Raw genomic sequence first — 20,039 nt, forward strand, 5'->3', positions numbered from 1 at the left:
GATTTATGAGGCAGGAGACTCAAGGAATAGGTGTGTGCAGTCCTAAACAATCCCTAGTGAGCTCACATTGTAAAGTTACAGTTCAATACATTTTGCTGCAAAATAGTTCTATTCCATGGTTCCCATTAGAATTGTCTGAGGAAAAACGCAATGGAGGCTTAACCAAGTGCACCGCTGGAGCCTGGCTTGACTAAGCAACCAAACACTTTTCATTCGGTTTAAGGTCCCATTCACGCTTCTGTGCTTTAGGCATACTTTACTACATCCTAAACTATGCAAAATCTGCAGTGTTCTTTTCCTATCATTATCCATTTTACATGTTCAGCCAGTACATTTTCATGTGTTGTTTATATACTAAAATCCTGCATTTACAGCAGAATTAAAGTGTTTCTAAGCCCAAAAGAGTAAAAATGTATAGTATCGTAGCTTACCAGTCCTTAGATGTTGTGGCGACATTACTTTTCTTTTTTTCATAAATGTTTCCTTTGTTTTAACCTGGTAATGCTTCCATTAACTCATTTCTGTTCAAGAATGACAACTCTACTGAGATGCAGTAGAGTTTTAGGACTACTTAATACTGTGTTAAGACTACATAACACTTCCCTCTATTCTTCATAACAGGGGGAGGTATTTTTTAGTCTAATAGCAGGGAACAATGCTAACTGATATGCCACGTACACACGGTCGGACTTTTCGTCTACAAAAGTCCAACGGACGCTGACGGACTAAAGCTGGCTGGTAATCCGATCGTGTGTGGGCTTCTCCGGACTTTCAACTGACTTTTTTAGCCTCAAATCCGACGGACTTTAGATTTGAAACATGCTTCAAATCTTTACGTCGTAACTACGACGGACCCCGAAGTCCGCTCGTCTGTATGCTAGTCCGACGGACAAAAAAACGACGCATGCTCATAAGCAAAAACTAAACGGAAGCACTCGGTCTAGTAAAACTAGTGTTCGTATTGTAGGTAGCACATTCCTCACGCTGCAAAATCTGTGATCGTTGAATGCAGCGCATTTAATGTCTTCTTTACGAATGCTATAAAGAACGAAGATGTTTTGCTGTTCATATTCAAACAGAGTTCTCCCAAACAGATTTCTGGATTCTTTTTCTCTTTGATCTCATGAATGACATGGTATGCTTTTTCAAAACAATGTTTCAATACTAATAATACTTTTTAAACTTTTTTTTTTTTTGGTGGAGTCATCTTTTCTTGTAATTTTTATCCAGATATTTACTTTATGATTGTTGTGGAACTTTTTTTCTGTTTATCTATAAATTTTTTTGTAAAGTTACCACAGGGAACCCATTTTTATATATATTTTAAAAAATTTTTTAATGTTTGTAAAGTTACCACAAAGAACCCTTTATAATTTTTGTTTTTATAGTGATTTGTTATTTTTTTTATATAAAGTTAACCCAAAGAACCGTTTTTGGTTATGTATCTTTTTTTTTTTAAATACTTACCACTCGAACATTATTAACATTATTTTAATCTATTTTTGTTGTGTTTTTGCAAAATCAATGAGATTGTTGTCCCTTGTTAATTTAAAACATTGTGTCTAAAATCTATGATTTAAAATAAAAAACCTAAACTCAAAAAAGATCCATTTATTTATGGTCTAAATAAAATAAAGAGGAAGTCAACGCTGGAAAAAGTATGTGTACAAGAAAATGGGGATCTTGAGGAGTCCATATAAGAGGGAGCACAATCTGGTCCAAGAATCCCAGAGATCAACAGCACCAGCAGATGATATAGATGTCCCCAGACTGTGGTACTACAACAGCCTGCGTCTTCTGTCAGACCAGACTGAACCCAAGTCATCACTTTCTTCTCTTCCCTGCAGCCTTTCCTCCACGCTGCCCTGCAGCCTTCCCTGTAGCCTTCTTTCGAGGCTGTGGCTCTGGTGTTTCAGTTGTGGCAGGAGGAGGAGGAGGAGGAGGAGGAGGAGGGGGGCTGCCTCATGTAGTTGGGTGTTTCGTGTTAGCGTGCCCTGCAGCCCCTTCTGGATTGTTTCCCCAAATAGTCGCTCACAAATGAGGCGCTGCTCCCAATCAATTTGAAGAAGCCTGCTGGCTAAGTAGCAGCCATAGGACTCTTCCGCTTCGGGGGGGGCTCTTTAAAAAACGGGTGGCCTCTTGCATGAGGCGCAGGGATGCCTCCTGTGTGACCGTCCCCTTCCTGGCCCTTTTTTTGGGAAGGTGGAGGGGAGGCACTTGGGATTCAGTCAGGCTCCTACTGGGCCCAGCCACCTCACTTGGCCCAGCCACCTCACTTGGCCCAGCCACCTCACTGGGAGCAGCCACCTCACTGGGAGCAGCCACCTCCTGCCTGACACTGGGCCCAGCCTCCTCCAGGATGATGGTGAATCCGGCCTCCTCCAGGCTGTCCATGGGCCCGGTCTCCTCCTGCCTGCCACTTTCCCCACATTCCTCCTGGATGGACTCATCCTGTGTATAAAAAAAGGACAATAGTTTTAGTATATTTTTTTGGGTTCATCAATGACACACAGTTTGCTTCTCATGACTAGCAAATTCAATGTGAATACATCTCTTTAATAAAAGAGTCTAATCAGACACCCTAATTATTTCAAGCAGGTGCCAAACATATTTAGCCACTACTGTCAATTTATATGTATACACAATTTTGAGGGCAAAATTATTTTAGACAATTATAACATCCAGTTAACATCATTAATATTAGTACAGTAAATATTTGTTAAAATAATTTACCTGACTCCAGATGGTCATATCCGGTTCATCCAGGATGGAAGACCCAGTTTGCTCCTCATCAGCCTCTGCTGGGGTGGAGGGAAGGGTGGAGGGAAGGGTTGAAAGTGATGCCCTGGCTTCAGTCTGGTCATCAAGAAAACGGAGTTGATTGTAGTACCACAGCCTGGGTACATAAACATCATCTGCTGATGCTCCTGATCTCATTGATTCCTGGATCTTCTTATGTTCCCTCTTATACATGTTCCTCAAGACCCCAATTTTCTTGAGCAATGTCTCCATTGTTGCTTCCGGGATGGTCGCCTGGACAAAGGACAGAAGTCTCTCCAGCGTTGACTTCCTCACATGCTTTGCATAATACTGTGGGTGTTTCACCTCCCACAAATTCCTCATCTCTCTATATTTAGAAATAAAAGCAGTAAGGAACTCTGGATCCTTAAATAGGGGATTCATAATGTCTGTATAAAAGATAAAGTCACAAGACAAAAAACACTTATTAGGTTTCTGCTAAACCCTCATCATCTTATCCCTATGTAGGCCTCATCAATCTGTCAAGCCATATAGGCCGCTTGCTACAAAGTCTTGACCAAAAGTATAAATTTTAAATTACCTTCGTTTAGTAGCGTCCCGGTCCACTATCACCTACGCACAGAACGTACGTACGACACAATACGTAACAGCGCTTTATACACTGCACATGCGTAATACTACGCCTATTTGGCCCGCCCCTGACGTTCTTTTTGTTTACGCATATAACCCGCCCTTGACTCTACGCACAGAACGTACGTACGACACGTGCACAAGGCCCCTCTTTATACACTACGCATGTGTGAAACTCCGCCTTCGTCGCCCGCCCCTGACGTTCAATTTTAACTCATGTTCTCCGCCCCTTAATTCTACGCACAGAACGTACGTACGACACGTGCGCAAGGCCCCTCTTTATACACTACGCATGTGTGAAACTCCGCCTGCGTCGCCCGCCCCTGACGTTCGATTTTAACTCATGTTCTCCGCCCATTTTTAGTTACGGCGCGTAGTGGGGTGAATAATGGCGGAGACACATGACATGTTTACTACCTCAGGTAGCGAAAAAAGCCCGGAGGCCGGAACGTCAAGATCTGTGAGGCCTAGATTTAAGGCCTCCAATATGTCCTTTGAAGAGATGGTGGAGATGGTGGCCATTCTTCAAAAAAAGGACTATGATGGGAAGTATGGGCCGTACGCCCGGCCAAATTTGCGCAAGGCCAAAATAATGGCGAAGGTGGTGGACACTTTACAGGCTTATTTTGGGGTACAGCGCTCCAAGGATCAAATTAGAAAAAGATGGTCTGACCTGAAACTCAGGGAGCCGGATCAGTTCAGACGGATCCGTAAAGTGCTGCAAAAAAGTAAGTACCTGTGTTTTCATCTTGTGTTGATTACCTCGTATACCGCTCCATGTGCTTTTCATTCCTATACGATTGTTTGCATCGTTTGAAACGATCTTTTAATAAACATCGTTACATATCTTTATATAATATATACATATATATCTCTCTCTATATATATACACATAGACATATATATATATATATATATATATATATATATATATATATATATATATATATATATACACACATATACATATATATATATATATATACACACATATACATATATATATATACACACATATATATATATATATACACACATATACATATATATATATATATACACATATATATATATAAACATATATATATATATATATATATATATATATATATATATATATATATATATATATACATACATATACGTATATATATATATACATATATATATATACATATATATATATATATATATATATATATATATATATGTATATATATATATATGTGTGTGTGTATATATATATATATATATATATATATATATACATATGTATGTATGTATATATGTATGTATATAGATATATAGGTAGATATATAGATAGATATAGAATTTTTTTCTTTTTTTAAATTAAATTAATATCTATTTTTAGATTTAGATTTTGTTTGAGATTGAAGATTTATATTTAGTTATAGATATATAGAGAGAGAGAGAGATCCAAAGATTTTTTGATATATTTTGATATTGATATCTAGATATCGAGATATCTATCCATCTTGATATGTCTTTAGAAATTAAAATCTTGAAGTCTACTAGGAACTCTACACAAACAGACAATTTGTACACCACTTCACTACAAATGTTTGAAGATTAGTATGTACTAAAATGTACTAAAATATCTGTGTGCTAAGTATATTAATTTTTTGCTTCACATAGGGGAAAAATCACTCAGCCAACAAGAGGAACCCAGTCAAAAGAACATACTTGGGAAATCAGCCCAAGCCCCACTGAGGATGTGGAGGAAGGAGAGGTGGGCGACATGGGCACCCCACCAGGTGAGTGTCTGACACACCAGCTTACGGTAATCTATGCATGGCTGCCTTTTCTTTTATGTAATTTTTCTACTCTATTTTAGGTGATCTGGTTGTGCTTGAGTCAAGCAACAGCGCCACCCCCGAGGATGTTCAGGAATTATGCGACATGGGCACCCCACCAGGTCAGTGTCTGAGACACCAGCTTTATGGTAAGGTAAACTATGTATGTGTGCATATTTCTAAACACATTTTTTTGTTTCATTCCACTTTAGGTACAAGAAGTGACTATTTCACCTCAGACAGTGCCCAACGGCTAATTGGTCAAATAATGGCCTGGAATGGGGAGATCGATGAAATGCGTAATCGGCTGGATCGTATGCAGCAGGAAATGAAGGACATGATTGATGTTTTGGGTCGAATCTAAATGCCCTTTTTGAAACCCCAAAACATCGATCATGTCCTTCATTTCCTGGTTTGCTGACCCCATTCTGGGCCTTCTCTTTATTATTTTTGGTCAAATTATATGGCTGTTTAACAGCATTTAAAAAAGGAGGGCTGTTTAGAGAAAATACCTTAAAAATCCAAAAAAAAAAAAAAAAAGGGATTTTAAAAAACCAAAAAAAAAAAAAAAATGGATTTTAAAAAACCAAAAAAAAAAAAAAAAATGGATTTTAAAAAACCAAAAAAAAAAAAAAAATAAATGGATTTTAAAAAACCAAAAAAAAAAAAAAAAAGGATTTTAAAAAACAAAAAAAAAAATTAAAAAAAGCATGTTTGCTAAAATCAAAATGCCCAAAAAATTGTATTTTTGATTATGTAAAAATATTTAACTATAATTATATTTTTCTAAATTATTAAAATATCATTATATTTTTGGCTAGGAACATTTTATACTAAATGCATAACTGAATGCATAACAACGATTAATAAAAACATCTGCTTAGGAATTAAATAAATGTGTGGTTTGTTATTTCAATGCTCAGTATCAGTTTGGTTATAATTTTAAAAAAGTTGTTTACAGTGGCAATGGAGCTTATTTAGACATTTAAAAGGAAAATACAGTTGGCACTACAACTGCTCGACCATAACCTAGGAGAAAGCCCAAAAGAAAGGCAAGCAATAAATATAATTCACGATTTCATCAAGATTTTTTTTATTTAAAATATTTAGATATCCTGGCCCATTGCAATGGCCCCCCTACCCATAAAATAATTAACATATTGCTGTCTAACTTGACGGGCACTTTGGGGGGCCAAGCCAGTACGGACAGTATCCAGGCCCGTAAGGTTGTCATCGATAAGTCCGGCCTCAGGCCCAACTGTTACCATATAATTTGGAGAATGTTGTTGTAAAAAGTTGTGCAGGATGCAGCACGATAAAATGATAAAATTAAGTTTGTATTCCGCCAAATAATGGAGGTTTGAAACAGGCGGAACCGGCTGGCCAGAATCCCAAACGCATTCTCAACCACTCTTCTAGCTCTGGCCAGCCGGAAATTAAAAACCCTCCTCTCCGGGGTGAGGGTTCTTTGGGGGAATGGCCTCATGAGGTGCTTGCTCAGAGCGAAGGCTTCATCGGCAATGAAGACAAAGGGGAGTCCTTCCACGTTATCCGCATCAGGTGGCAATCCCAGGCCACCACTCTGGAGACGCTGGCAGAACTCCGTCTGGGCAAATACTCCTCCATCCGACATCCGGCCATTCTTCCCCACGTCCACATATAAAAATTCATAGTGTGCCGACACCACCGCCATTAAAACAATACTGTGGAACCCCTTATAATTAAAATAGTATGACCCCGAATGGGGTGGTGGCACGATGTGGACATGTTTCCCATCTATAGCCCCTCCACAATTGGGAAAGTCCCAACGGGTGGCAAAATGGGATGCCACAGTCTGCCATTCCTGTGGCGTTGAAGGAAACTGGGGAATCAAACAAGAAAACCAAAATCATTAATTTTGAAGATAACATTGCAAGAAAATTATACAATTAAAAACATTATTCCCCAGCATCAGTATAACATTAAATAATTTAAATCTTCGGGAAGAACTAATATGGAAAGGCACACTTATCAGATTGCTCACCCCCTCTGATGGAACATTGATTACATTTTAGGGGGTTGTGAAATCCCTAAAAAAGATTACTTTTAGGACACGCAGGGATTTAGGGACTAAAAAGGCTACAAGACTGCAGTTGTCGCACTCTGCAAGTGCAGTTGCTACCCAGCTTACAGTAAATGAGGTAAGGTAAAAAGGCAGTCATGTTGCAAGGAGTACACAATCACATGCAAGGGCAATTAATGAAAACACTTTGTGGCTTGCATATGATTTGATGATGGAAATCAGCAGAGCTTCTGCTCATTTACTAAAGCACTGGAACAAATGCACTTGGAGAGTGCACATGCATTTTGCAAAGTGCAACATATATTTGCTTTATACAAATCAACACCACAGAACATTCTAGCAAATTTTTACGAGGGTGGGGGGTTGGGAAATCAAGCTAATTGCTAATTATAAGCACACTATTTGGATTGAGTTTAGGTGGGGGGGAGGGGGTTGGGAAATCAAGCTAATTGCTAATTATAAGCACACTAAATACACTCAAACAAAATACATTCAAAATGAGTAGACTAGGTGGATATGTGCCCATCATTGCATGCTGGGGAGGTTATTGAAGGAAAATATACATGCATGACAAAAAAGAACAGGAAAAAAATCCTGCATGTGTGAGGATAAAAAGGGGACATTCACACTATATTGCAATGATGGTAAGTAGTGTTTGAGGCAAGAAATACATTACATTATCAAAGATTACATAAAAGAACATGTGATGCTAATAAAAGAAAAATATCTTACCTTAATATAGTCCTTCTGCAGGACCTGGATGATGGCAGAACAGGTAATGATCCCCAGAGCCTGGGGGGAGATGCCTGTCGAGAACTTGAGGTCCTGCAGGCTTCTCCCTGTCGCCAAGTACCGCAACGTGGCAACTAGCCTCTGCTCCGGAGTGATGGCTTGCCTCATGCAGGTATCCTGCCTGCTGATATAGGGGGTCAGCAAAGCCAACAAACGGTCAAAAACGGGGTCCGTCATCCGGAGAAAGTTCCTGAAATCCTCAGGATTATTCTCACGGAGTTCACGGCATGTGACAAAACTGGTCACGCTGGAGCAACCAATTCTTGGTCCATGAACTCCTCCTCGCCCTGTTCATGGACTGGTCTTGGTCTGAAGAATAAACTACAGCACCAAACACATACAATGCACGAGCTCGACGACGAGTACGTACAGGTAACATGGTTTCAAAACGGTCGGCTGGTCAGAACGCACTAAACAGAACGCACTGAAGAACAGCAAGGCCTTTGAAGAGCGACCTGAAAATCAGGAACGAGCGGACAATAAAACAAAGATTTCTCAATGCCAACTGACCAAACGCACTGAAAAGCAGATACAAACCTCACAAGCACAGACTGAACAACAGTTAAAACGAACTGAAAAATACGAGTCTCACAAGCGCGAATCATCTCTCACCAAACTTCTACTAACACGAGATAAACACGAGATTAGCAGAAGGAGCCCAAAGGGTGTCGTACGGGCTATTGAACTTCCGTTTTATAGTCTCTCCGGACTTGGTGTACGTCACCGCGTACTAGGCTGTCGAACTTTTGTGTGGTCGTGTGTAGGCAAGTCCGTTCGTTAGAAAGTCTGCCGCAAGTCCCCCGAAAGTCCGCCGGAAGTCTGTCGGACAGGCTGTCGGACTTTTGTAGCTGAAAAGTCCGACCGTGTGTACGCCCCAATAGTCCACAGGCAGAAAGTTCAGGGAGTTATCAGCGCACAAGATTTATGGCTGGATGAACAACTATGTTTTTTGCACTTGTCAAACAGATGTAATAAAGTGTTTCAAATGTTATATTTAGCAGGTCAAAATGGAGCAAATAAGAGAAATGTATTGTTATGCCCTGTACACACGATCAGACATTGATCAGACATTCCGACCACAAAATATCCGACGGATTTTGGTTCAAACTTGTCTTGCATACACACGGTCGCAAAAAGTTGTCGGAAAATCCGATCGTTCTGAACACGGTGACGTAAAACACGTACGTCGGAACTATAAACTGGGCAGCAGCCAATAGCTTTCATCTCTTAATTTATTCTGAGCATGCGTGGCACTTTTTGCGTCGGATTTGTGTACACACGATCGGACTTTAAACGATCAGATTTTGTTGTCGGAAAATTTTATATCCTGCTCTCAAACTTTGTGTGTCGGAAATTCCGACAGAAAAAGTCCGATGGAGCCCACACACGATCGGAATTTCCGACAACACAATCCGATCGCACTTTTTCCGTTGGAAAATCTGACCATGTGTACAGGGCGTTAGAGTTTGCATACACTTTAAAATTTTCAGGTTTCCCTGGGAGCTTACATCATAACGTGCAAATAGGCATAACATATTTGCGCATTATGGCAATTTTACCTTGTAAAATGCCCTCCTCTGGTGCTGCAACATCCACATCTCTCTTGCCTGTCATTGGTGCTCTCATCTGCACTCTGTTTTCTTCTAGATTTTGGAGTCTTCCGCCATCTTGATTGGCCATTCTGGGATGACAAAACACCCATGCATGTGCAAAAGAGTTTATTCATCCTTGCACCTTCTTATATATTGTACACTAAGCTGAAAGATTTTATGGCAGAAGAAATGCAGGCATACAGTACATACTCTTCTACCATAAATATCTATCTGTTAGCTATTTTTAAAATGTATGGTTTAGTTTTGCTTTAAAGTGTATCTAAAGCCAAATTTTATTTATTTTTTTTTATTTTGGATAGAATGGTGACAGGTTTTTTTCATTTCGTATCCCATTGACACATCAGAGGGTGAGAAAAAATTTCTCCAGTGTGAGAGAAATCTTCTCTATGATTGGCCATACATAACACAATTTTTTTGTACAATTTTCCTTTAGATTTACCAAAACCATATAATATGAGATCAAACCTAAACACTTTCAATTTGTATGAAATCAGACAGGCCCTTGCATTACATAGTTGAAGGTAATTCTAAAGGAAATTGATTATGAAAATTGTATAATGTATAGCCAGCCTTAGACCCCATTAAATGATTTTCAGTTAATGGTCACTAGGACCAATGGAGAGGGTGAATCTCCCCAATAGGGTCATAGACAGAAATAAGAAGACTGACAGGGATGATTAACTTTTCCAACTCTATCCATAACAAAACAAAAAACATTTTTTTTTTTTAGATACGCTTTACATTGCAGTTTAAAAAAAAACGAATCTTCCATAGGTTGAAATGGAATTGAAGACTAGGGCACTTTTAACCCCCGCTAGCGCTTTGCAGGCGCTTTGGCAGCGCTGCCCATTCATTTGAATGGGCAGGGCATTTTAGGGGGCGGTGTATACACCGCTCCCACACCTCCCCAAAGATGCTGCTTGCAGGACTTTTTTTTCCTGTCTTGCAAGCACACTGTCCCAAGTGTGAAAGCACTTGGGCTTTCACACTGGGATGGCTTGAGAGGCTCTTTACAGACGCTATTTTTAGTGCTAAAATGCCAGAAAAGCGCCCCAGTGTGAAAGGGGTCTTAAAGTGTTACTAAACACAGTAATATGAAAATAGTTCATCCGCTCCCCCACAGTGCCCACAGCTTATAAATCTTCTTTTTACATTAAAATACTACCACTACCGTGTTTCCCCGAAAATACGCCCTACCCCGAAAGTAAGCCCTAGTAAATCTCATTAAAAGTCCTGTAATTCATTTTGTAAATATGGGCCAGTGTCTCCGTTTGCTGCTCTTATTTAAAAAAAAACATGTTTACACCCACTGTTGACCTTCCGGAGGTCCTCTGCTCTCCTCCTGGCTGACGTCTGCTGCCCCTTCCTCTTCTGTGCATGGAGCGGGCTGACGTCAGCTGGGATCTTGGCTCTTTTCTTTCCTCCCCTCCTCCCACCTGATGTCGGTGGCCCCTCCGTCCTCAGTGCACTAACGTCAGCGGCAATCTCGGCTCTTCTTTTTCCTCCTTTCCTCCCGCTGACGTCTGCGGCCCCTCCCTTTTTAGTGCACGGAGCAGGCTGACGTCAAGACAATCTCAGCTCTTCTCTTTCCTCATCTCCTGTCTTGCTCTCTCTTCCCCCCCTCTTTTCCTGCGGCCTGCCAAGTTGCGTGCTCGGATAAGGGTCTGGTATGGATTTTTGGGGGGACCCCACACCATTTTTTAAAAAATTTTGGCGCAGGGTTCCCCTTAAAATCCATACCAGACCTCAAGGGTCTGGCATGAATTTTAAGGGGGACACCCACGCCATTTTTTTTAAATTTTGGCGTGGGGTTCTCCTTAATATCCATACCAGACCTGAAGGACCTGGTATAGAATTTAGGGGGACCCCCACGCCATTTTTTAAAAATTTTGGTTCGGGGTTCCCCTGTGGGGAAATCCCATGCCGTTTTTATCAATGAACTTTTATGTATTGTCGGACCGACAATTCATTAATAGCGAGTAGTTTTAAATGACTTTTTTTCCTTTGAAATGTCATTTTGCTGTCAGACTGTTCTAAACACGAGAAACATGCGCCCCTTTACAGGCATACTATAGACACCCCCCAGGTACAAAATTTAAAGGAATATTACACTTTTATTGTTTCACTTTAAGCATTTTTAAAATCACTGCTCCCGAAAAAACGGCCGTTTTTAAAACTTTTTTTTGCATTGATACATGTCCCTTGGGGCAGGACCCGGGTCCCCAAACACTTTTTATGACAATAACTTGCATATAAGCCTTTACAATTAGCACTTTTGATTATTCATGTTCGCGTCCCATAGACTTTAACGGTGTTCGCATGTTCAAACAAATTTTTTGCCTGTTCGCATGTTCTGGTGCAAACTGAACAGGGGGGGCTCATCCCTACTCAATAACATGTTTATATATAGACCCATGTACAGGTTACTGTAAAGTCCAGCATGGATATTATTTTCTAAATCATTGGCTATCATACAGAACAAAATACCATACACTATTATACTTTGCGGTATCTAACATTTTACTGTCAAACTCCCATAGAATAATTCCAGGTATGCCACTGTATCATAATATGGAAAGGCATGATGTGGTCTAACAATAGCTGGATAATCAAAGATTGTCAAAAACACTGGACCCCAGGGAGATAGCTTTCAGATGGAACATCATCAGTTATGTTTGACCTAGGACACTCCAGTTCTAAATATGGTCATACACAGAAAATCCATCACAGATTTTGCCAGAAGGTAAGGGTTCTGGCAGTTGTTTTAATGATCTCCAAGAGTATAAATCCACCAATACATTTACTTCTAACCCATTTCTCTTTTCAGAGCGCATTACATAATTGGGCTCCCTAAAGTGGTACTAAAGGCAAAATAAAAAGATGACATACTGTACATTATGCAGTCTGTCACTGACATTACCAAGCAGACTTTGCTTTTCTGAGTCCCCCTGCTTTTTACTTGTTGATCCTGTTGCATTTTTTCAGTTTCCTTTAAAAGACCAAGCTGCCCAGCAAAAGTGGAAGTTAGGGGTGTTGAGACGAACCATTTACCACTAAGGTAAGGGTGCTTAGAGTGGTCAGATTTTATTCATTGACTTTAAACACAGCTATTAGAATACACTGATCAGCAGCTGCATTCAATTGACTGCAGCGGCTGAACAAGAAATGTTTTCCAGCGACTTCTGTCGAGTGTCACACACTGATCGAAATCTCAAGTTTTAGTTTATTAGGCTGGGTATACACTAGTAGATTTTCATTAGAAATGGTATTCTTTAAGAACATTCTTTTGATATTCAAATTGTTAGTGGGGTGAAATCAAAGTTTTTGACCACAGTGATGAGAAAATTGAAGAAACAGCAGGGAAATTTTTTCTTGAACAAACAAATTTCTAACAGTGTATGTGGTTTTCATTGGGTCCATTCACTACAAAATAAAATGTTAAAAGCACATGAAATTTTCAGCTTCGTTTGAACAACATTTGCCAAGTTGTCAAAGGTACTGAGAATTTTCATACAAATGTTTCTTATGATTATTCGTACGGATGTTCGTTGGAAAATCTACTAATGTATACCCAGGTTAGTCACTTATGTTAAAGTCCATTTAAATCTACTAGTGCTTCTAACACTACCCTCTCCAGACACTGCTGCAGTCTAGGGGTGGAGGAGCCATCCTAAGACCAGGGGTATGTTGCTGGCTGGGTCGGCAGGTGAAAATAAATTAAAAAATCTAAAAACAGAAAACAAATACAGTCATGACCTCTAAGAATTGGTAAGCTGCAATATAATATGTTTTTGTTTATGGGTTTAAATATGCTTTAATGTTTTGTTTTGATTCATCCTACTTTGGTCCTTTTTTTTATATACAGGACAGGACACCTGTGGACACATAGGAACAATATTGTATTCATGTCAGTGTATCTGCACTACCCTGTTTAAGCAGTCAAGGCCAACATAATGAAGATTTAATGATGAAAGCATTTGAAATGTCAGGCAACATATCTTATTCTGTCATGGCCCATTTACAGCATGTTGCAGGGGGTGCAGAAGAGTATGCCTCTGCAACATATAAGTGTGGTAAACATAGGAAATGGATTTCCAGCAAATAGAAGGAGCATTTGGAAGAGAGAACAATGTCAGGGAGATAATTCCAGAAAAGGCAGCATTGCTTAGAGACAGGTGGCATCATGGTCAGTTCAGTGTTCTTTATTACCTAAAGAAAATGCAGTATACAGTGGTTTGCATAAGTATTCACCCTACTTGGGCCTTTCACATTTTGTAGCATGACAATCTAGCATTAAAAAGATTTAACGAGATTGGATGTTACTTATGTAAAAAAAAGAGTCCATAATAAAGTGAAATAGGATCTATAAAGTTTTAAAATTATATATAGAAAACCCGGAAATGTATTTATTGTATTCACTTTTACAAGTGTTCATCCACCTTTGCTGTGAAATCCTCTAAATAAGTTCTGGTGCTACCAGCTGCCTTCAGACGTTTCTATAGTTAGTTGAATGCAGCTCTACTTTATTCAGAAATCTCAGAATAAATATGCCTACTAGTTGAATGCCACAGAATAAAATTATGGAGATGCACCCAAAAGGGTTGCATTATTAAAAAAAAAAAAAATTTGAACATAATATAAAGTACTGTTAAATCCACTAAGAATAAATGGAAAACAATGCTACAACCAGGACTTTAGAGAAGGCCAGCCACTAAAACTCAATGACTGGTGAAACAAAGGCATTAGTCAGAGAAGTAACTTCTAATTCTGACATTGAAGATAGTAAAAACCATCCATGGGACAGCTATAAGTCACTACACAAGGTTGGGCTTTGTGCAAAAATAAAAAAAAAGAAACCCATTGTTGGTCTGGGATTAAAAGTACCACGTCAGTCTTTGTAGATGACACAAAGCTATCTAGTTGAATAACATCCTTACAGGACCTCTCCAATTTACAAGCTAACCTCAATGCACTGTTTAACTGGGCAACTATGTGGCAAATGAGGTTTAATGTTGATAAATGTAAATGTATGCACTTGGGGGCTAAGAATATGCATTTATCATATATACTAGGGGGAGTACAACTGGGGGAATCAATGGTGGAGAAGGATCTGGGTGTTCTGGTAGATCATAAGCTTAATGATGGGATGCAATGCCAAGCAGCGGTTTCCAAAATAAGCAAAATCCTTTCTTGTATTAAGAGAGGTATAGACTCCAGAGAGAGAGATATCATTTTACCACTGTACAAATCATTAGTAGGACCTCATCTGGAATATGCAGTTCAGTTTTGGTCACCAGTTCACATAAAAGATATTGGGGAACTGGAGAATGTGCAGAGAAAGGCAACAAAACTGATAAGAGGCATGGAGGAACTTAGCTATGAGGAAAGATTAGAGGAACTGAATTTTCTCTCTTGAGAAGAGGAGATTAAGGGGAGATACAATGTTAAATGGTCCATATAGTGAACTTGGTGTTGAGTTATTCACTTTAAGGTCACCACAGAGGACAAGGGGTCACTCTTTACATCGGGAGGAAAAGAGATTTATTCTCTAAATACATAAAGGTTACTTCACAGTAAGAGCTCTGAAAATGTGAAATAGACTCCCACAAGAGCTGATTTTGTCTGGCTCAGTAGATTGCTTTAAAAAAGGCCTGGATTCTTTCCTAAATGTACATAATATAATTGGATACTAACATTTATAGGTAAAGTTGATCCAGGGAATATTTGATTGCCTCTTGGGGGATCAGGAAGGACTTTTTTCCCTTGCTGGAGCAAATTGGATCATGCTTTGCTGGGTTTTTTTTTGCCTTCCTCTGGATCAACTGTGTGTATAAAGTAGAGCTGCACGATTCTGGCCAAAATTAGAATAAAAAGATCACAATTCTCTCATGATTCTCGCAATGCAAAATCTCTCACATTATACAAAAAAAATTGGGCTAACTTTACTGGACTTTTTTTTTTAAATTCATTAAAGTAATTTTTTCCAAAAAAAATGCATTTGAAAGACCGCTGCACAAATACAGTGTGACATAAAATATTGCAACAACCACCATTTTATTCTTTAGGGTGTCTACCAAGAATATATATATATATATATAATGTTTGGGGGTTCTAAGTATTTTTCTAGCAAAAACAAAAATTGATTTCAACTTGAAACTAACAAACGTCAGAAAAAGGTTTAGTGTTTAAGTGGTTAAACTTAATTCATTTACACACAAAGTCTATTATGTTATCAAATTGTTACAATGTTTATACTTAAGTTCGACTGATAAAGAATGTTCTGATTCTTGGCAGACTGCCCGAATTTTTTCTTCCTTTCTTTTGACGGCTGTGGCTTCAGAAGAGCAGAGAGAATTCTTTGCATAGCAAGAATCGTGAAACACTTTAGTCAAAATCGCAACGGGAAAAAAAAAATGCAATTGTGCAGCTCTAGTATAAAGGATTGTATAACTTTTTTTTACACTTTTTTGGCTGAACTAGGTGTACGTGTGTCTTTTTTCAACTAGACTAACTATGGAACTATGTTGAAGAAAAAAAATGTATCAGATTTTTTTTTGGAGTTTACCATAGTGCTCAAGGTAGACCCAGCACACAAGTGGTAATTGCCTAGTTGTAAAATACCAATGCTTCTCCCCACCATGAGAAACCCATCCCAAAAGTGAAGCATGATTGTGACAGCTTTTCACTGGCAGTGCTGTTCAGGATGGTGGACAATACAGATGGAGCCAGATACAAAGAAATTCAGGACAACCAGTTTTGGTCAATGTCTGAAACTGGGATGGTGTTTCTAATGTTTCACAATATGGAACAGTCCAAGGGTTATTTTAAAAAAAACTTTATAATGGACCAAAGAATTTCCTTCATCAAATTGTGGTCAATGTGAGGGCTTCAATGCATGGAAAGGCTAACATTTAAAAAAAAAAAATATTGTATTCTAATGTATTGTAATGATAATAATAACCTACATTGAAATATATGTAGCATAAGCATATAAATAGCTGCACTGTTCTTGAACAGGTAGTTTCCAGCACAAATATGTGAATTTTTAGGGCTTCTCTGTTTTTAAAATGTAAAACAATTAATGCTCAGTATTTATATAACTGCATAGAAAATAAAATAAAAAACGCATCAGTGTGAAATGTATTTTTAAAACAAAGATTAATTGCTTGAACATTATGCATTAGGTTTTGAAAGAAGTAGATAATTCTTTCCAACCTGAGGTTCTTCATGAACACATATAATGGCCTGGGGATGGTTAATCTTCTTTGTCTGTCTACACAGAAATTCGAGAAGCCTTCAAGGTGTTTGATCGGGACGGAAATGGTTTCATCTCCAAGCAGGAGCTGGGCACTGCAATGAGGTCGCTGGGGTACATGCCCAATGAAGTGGAACTGGAGGTCATTATACAGAGGTTGGATATGGATGGTAAGACCTGGGAGCATTGTCTGTGCTTTATCGGAATACAGTATGGTACCACAAAACCTGTGCTTGCTCTTTGCATATATCCTTATTACAGTGGAGAGCATTCTCTGTACAGTCTTCTAAGCTGTTTTACATTTACAGGACATTCTTTGTGAATTAACGGAGTAGCCTGTGTTTGTGTTAGGCTCTGGACAACTCTAAATACTCTGTGCTTGTATATTAACAACTATGATGTAGAACCCAATTCATAAATGTAAAGAATTTTTTCTTCATCATGAAATTAGATTTAAAGGGTATGTATGGTGATTGCAGTGTCTATTCATATATGCATATGAAAGAAATCAACTAAAAAGAAATCATATGTTAAATTCTTAAATTCTGTTGATTTAAAAAAAAAGTGTCTACAGTTTGTATAGCATGATTATATATATATCTCTGGGATATTGATATATATAAAGAAGAAAGAATGGACCGATGCTAGATGCAAATAATTCCTTTACTTGAAAATTCCAATCATACCACACTTGAAAGTGCAGGCGTGCAAGCTACTGTACAGTATCGAGCGTGAATCGCTCGTCATCAGGCTTCTCTGGCTGTGTGTGGAGAACCCGACATCATCTTTCTCTATTATCCCCACCCAACACATCACCACATATGTATCGAATCAAACCATTACCATTACTGATTGACAAAGCCTAAAAGTTTAACCCTCACTGTGTAAAAACGATAGTACATGACATTACAATTCCACAACCAAAAATATTTACAAAAGATAAATTCATGTATCATACAAAGTATCATCTTAGTTTCAAACATTATCCAGAAATCAATAAAGATCTCGTTTTCTCCAAAAGTATTTTTTCTGTGCCTTAATAAATCAGCAATCATTCCGGTTATATTATTACAGTCTCAGATTTCTTAACTCACCTCAACTGGTAACTCTGTTGACCGATTTCTTAAACAGGAATTCATTCCATTATATCTAGAGAAGATATAGAACATATATGTCTCACATATCAGATCATTACGTTATTACATTACCCTGCATCCACATCCTATAAAAATAGGTATAGATCATAATCTCTATTCATACCCCCCCGGGGATAGAGACTGTAGTCTATGAATCCACCAAACCTCACATTTCCTCAATCTCAAAATCCTGTCCCCCCCTCTTTTGTCACAAGATATTTCCTCCAAAACCATAAACCGCAAATCGGTATCTCTGTCTCCCATCTCAGAGAAGTGACGTGACACAGGGAGGCCTGACTGTGGATATCGGATCGTACTGCGATGTTGTGCAATACGATCCTTGATTTTCTGGGTAGTCTCACCTACATAGATGACATACGAGAACATAAATCACATAAGATGTCTGACACGTATAGAAGCCATTAAGTATTACTTTGGCTAGAAAGTGAGGAAGATGATGTTGGGTTCTCCACACACAGCCAGAGAAGCCTGATGAAGAGCGATTCATGCTCGATACTTTACAGTAGCTTGCACGTCTGCACTTTCAAGGTTTGTATGATTGGAATTTTCAAGTAAAGGAATTATTTGCATCTAGCATCGGTCCATTCTTTCTTCTTTATTGATTTATGGTGGAAGATTGGGAGTCCACCCTGACGGTGCTGTGATCTGACTAAAGGACTAAGAAAAGAAGGTAACCCACCTGAAGTTTGAATATTATTATACTCCCAGTGAGCAAGTTATCTTCATATGATGAATATAAATGGATCCACTTTCTCATATACCCAGGAAGAAACCACACAGATTATGTCTCAGATTTCAGGATCCAGGAATTTTTTGACGGGAAACACTCTGGTTTATAACTCTCGTATATGAGAGAAGTTGAGAAGAAAACATACTTCTTTGGAACTACATGGACTTACCCTGGCGGAATACCATCGAGTACAACGCATTCCTAGAGGTTTAAGGGTGAGATTGGCCCCTACTTTATTTAATGATAATGATGAGTTTAAGACCACATTCATGCAGATTCTTAACAAATGCTCGTTTGATCTGATGACTCTGGCGATCTCATTCATACATAAAGAACTTGCTTCATTATCTGAGCAGCTTACTAAAATTGAATTGGATTTGCGTACCGCAATGACTTCTGAAGATTTCATCAAATGTAAAGAGCTGGCCGATGAAAGTATAAACAAATATCGATTGGAATTAGAGGCGAGAAAGCGCAACAAGTTTGATCGTGACATTGAGGACTATGAAAGGAACCAAGTGTATAGATGGCCACGTCCTTACAACCGACGCGGTCGTATGGAGTATGGAAACCACAGGAGAGATATGTCTGATAACTCCTCAGCTAACACCGACACCTATTCCTCCTCTAATTTTTTACAATCAGATCGGAGAGGGATGACTACCACCCGGATGCAGACCAGATCACGTTACAACAGAGACGAAATGGGAAGCCAAGACAGACACCGCAGCACACGAGGCAATCGTATTCAATTAAGGGAGATCTAGTGCATAACATCTCCAGACGGGTCTTGTCAACAGAGGAGGTAGGACTTTTTAACCATGGTTTATAATTTTGTCCTAAAAGTTACCTAGACCCATTTCAATTGGATCAGGATCTATATCGCTTGTTTTGCAATATTAGACGGAAAGTCCATTTTCTCCACAAACCTTTCACCCAGGATGAAACAACTGAGGGGAGGTTGAACTGTAAATCATTGGGGCTAAGAATGAAATCTAAATCGGTTCCCCCCACTACCTATGCACCTGTTGAAATGTTTGTGCAGGAGGTTACCCGTGATGTGAAAGATTTGATACATCAAGTTGATTATAAAGATCATGTACCTAATAATTTATCTCCTCAAGAAAGATTGGCTTTGCGTGAGTTAACTAAACGTGATGATATTATCTGTAAACCGGCGGATAAAGGGGGTTCAGTTGTGATCATGGACCTCCAGGCATATGAGA

The 20,039-nt window shown here is 38.9% G+C and overlaps 1 protein-coding gene across 1 annotated transcript in view; it reads left to right on the forward strand.

Annotated features, from left to right (window-relative positions):
* The window catches only part of CABP7 (calcium binding protein 7), a 174,006-nt gene that overhangs the window by 91,788 nt on the left and 62,179 nt on the right, over positions 1-20,039 (forward strand). The window contains exon 2 of the mRNA XM_073630715.1: positions 16,953-17,096. Within this exon, the coding sequence (XP_073486816.1) occupies positions 16,953-17,096 (144 nt within the window). The remainder of the gene's footprint in view (positions 1-16,952; positions 17,097-20,039) is intronic.

The sequence above is a fragment of the Aquarana catesbeiana genome, linkage group LG01, assembly GCF_042186555.1.
Source record: "Aquarana catesbeiana isolate 2022-GZ linkage group LG01, ASM4218655v1, whole genome shotgun sequence".
NCBI lineage: Eukaryota > Metazoa > Chordata > Amphibia > Anura > Ranidae > Aquarana > Aquarana catesbeiana.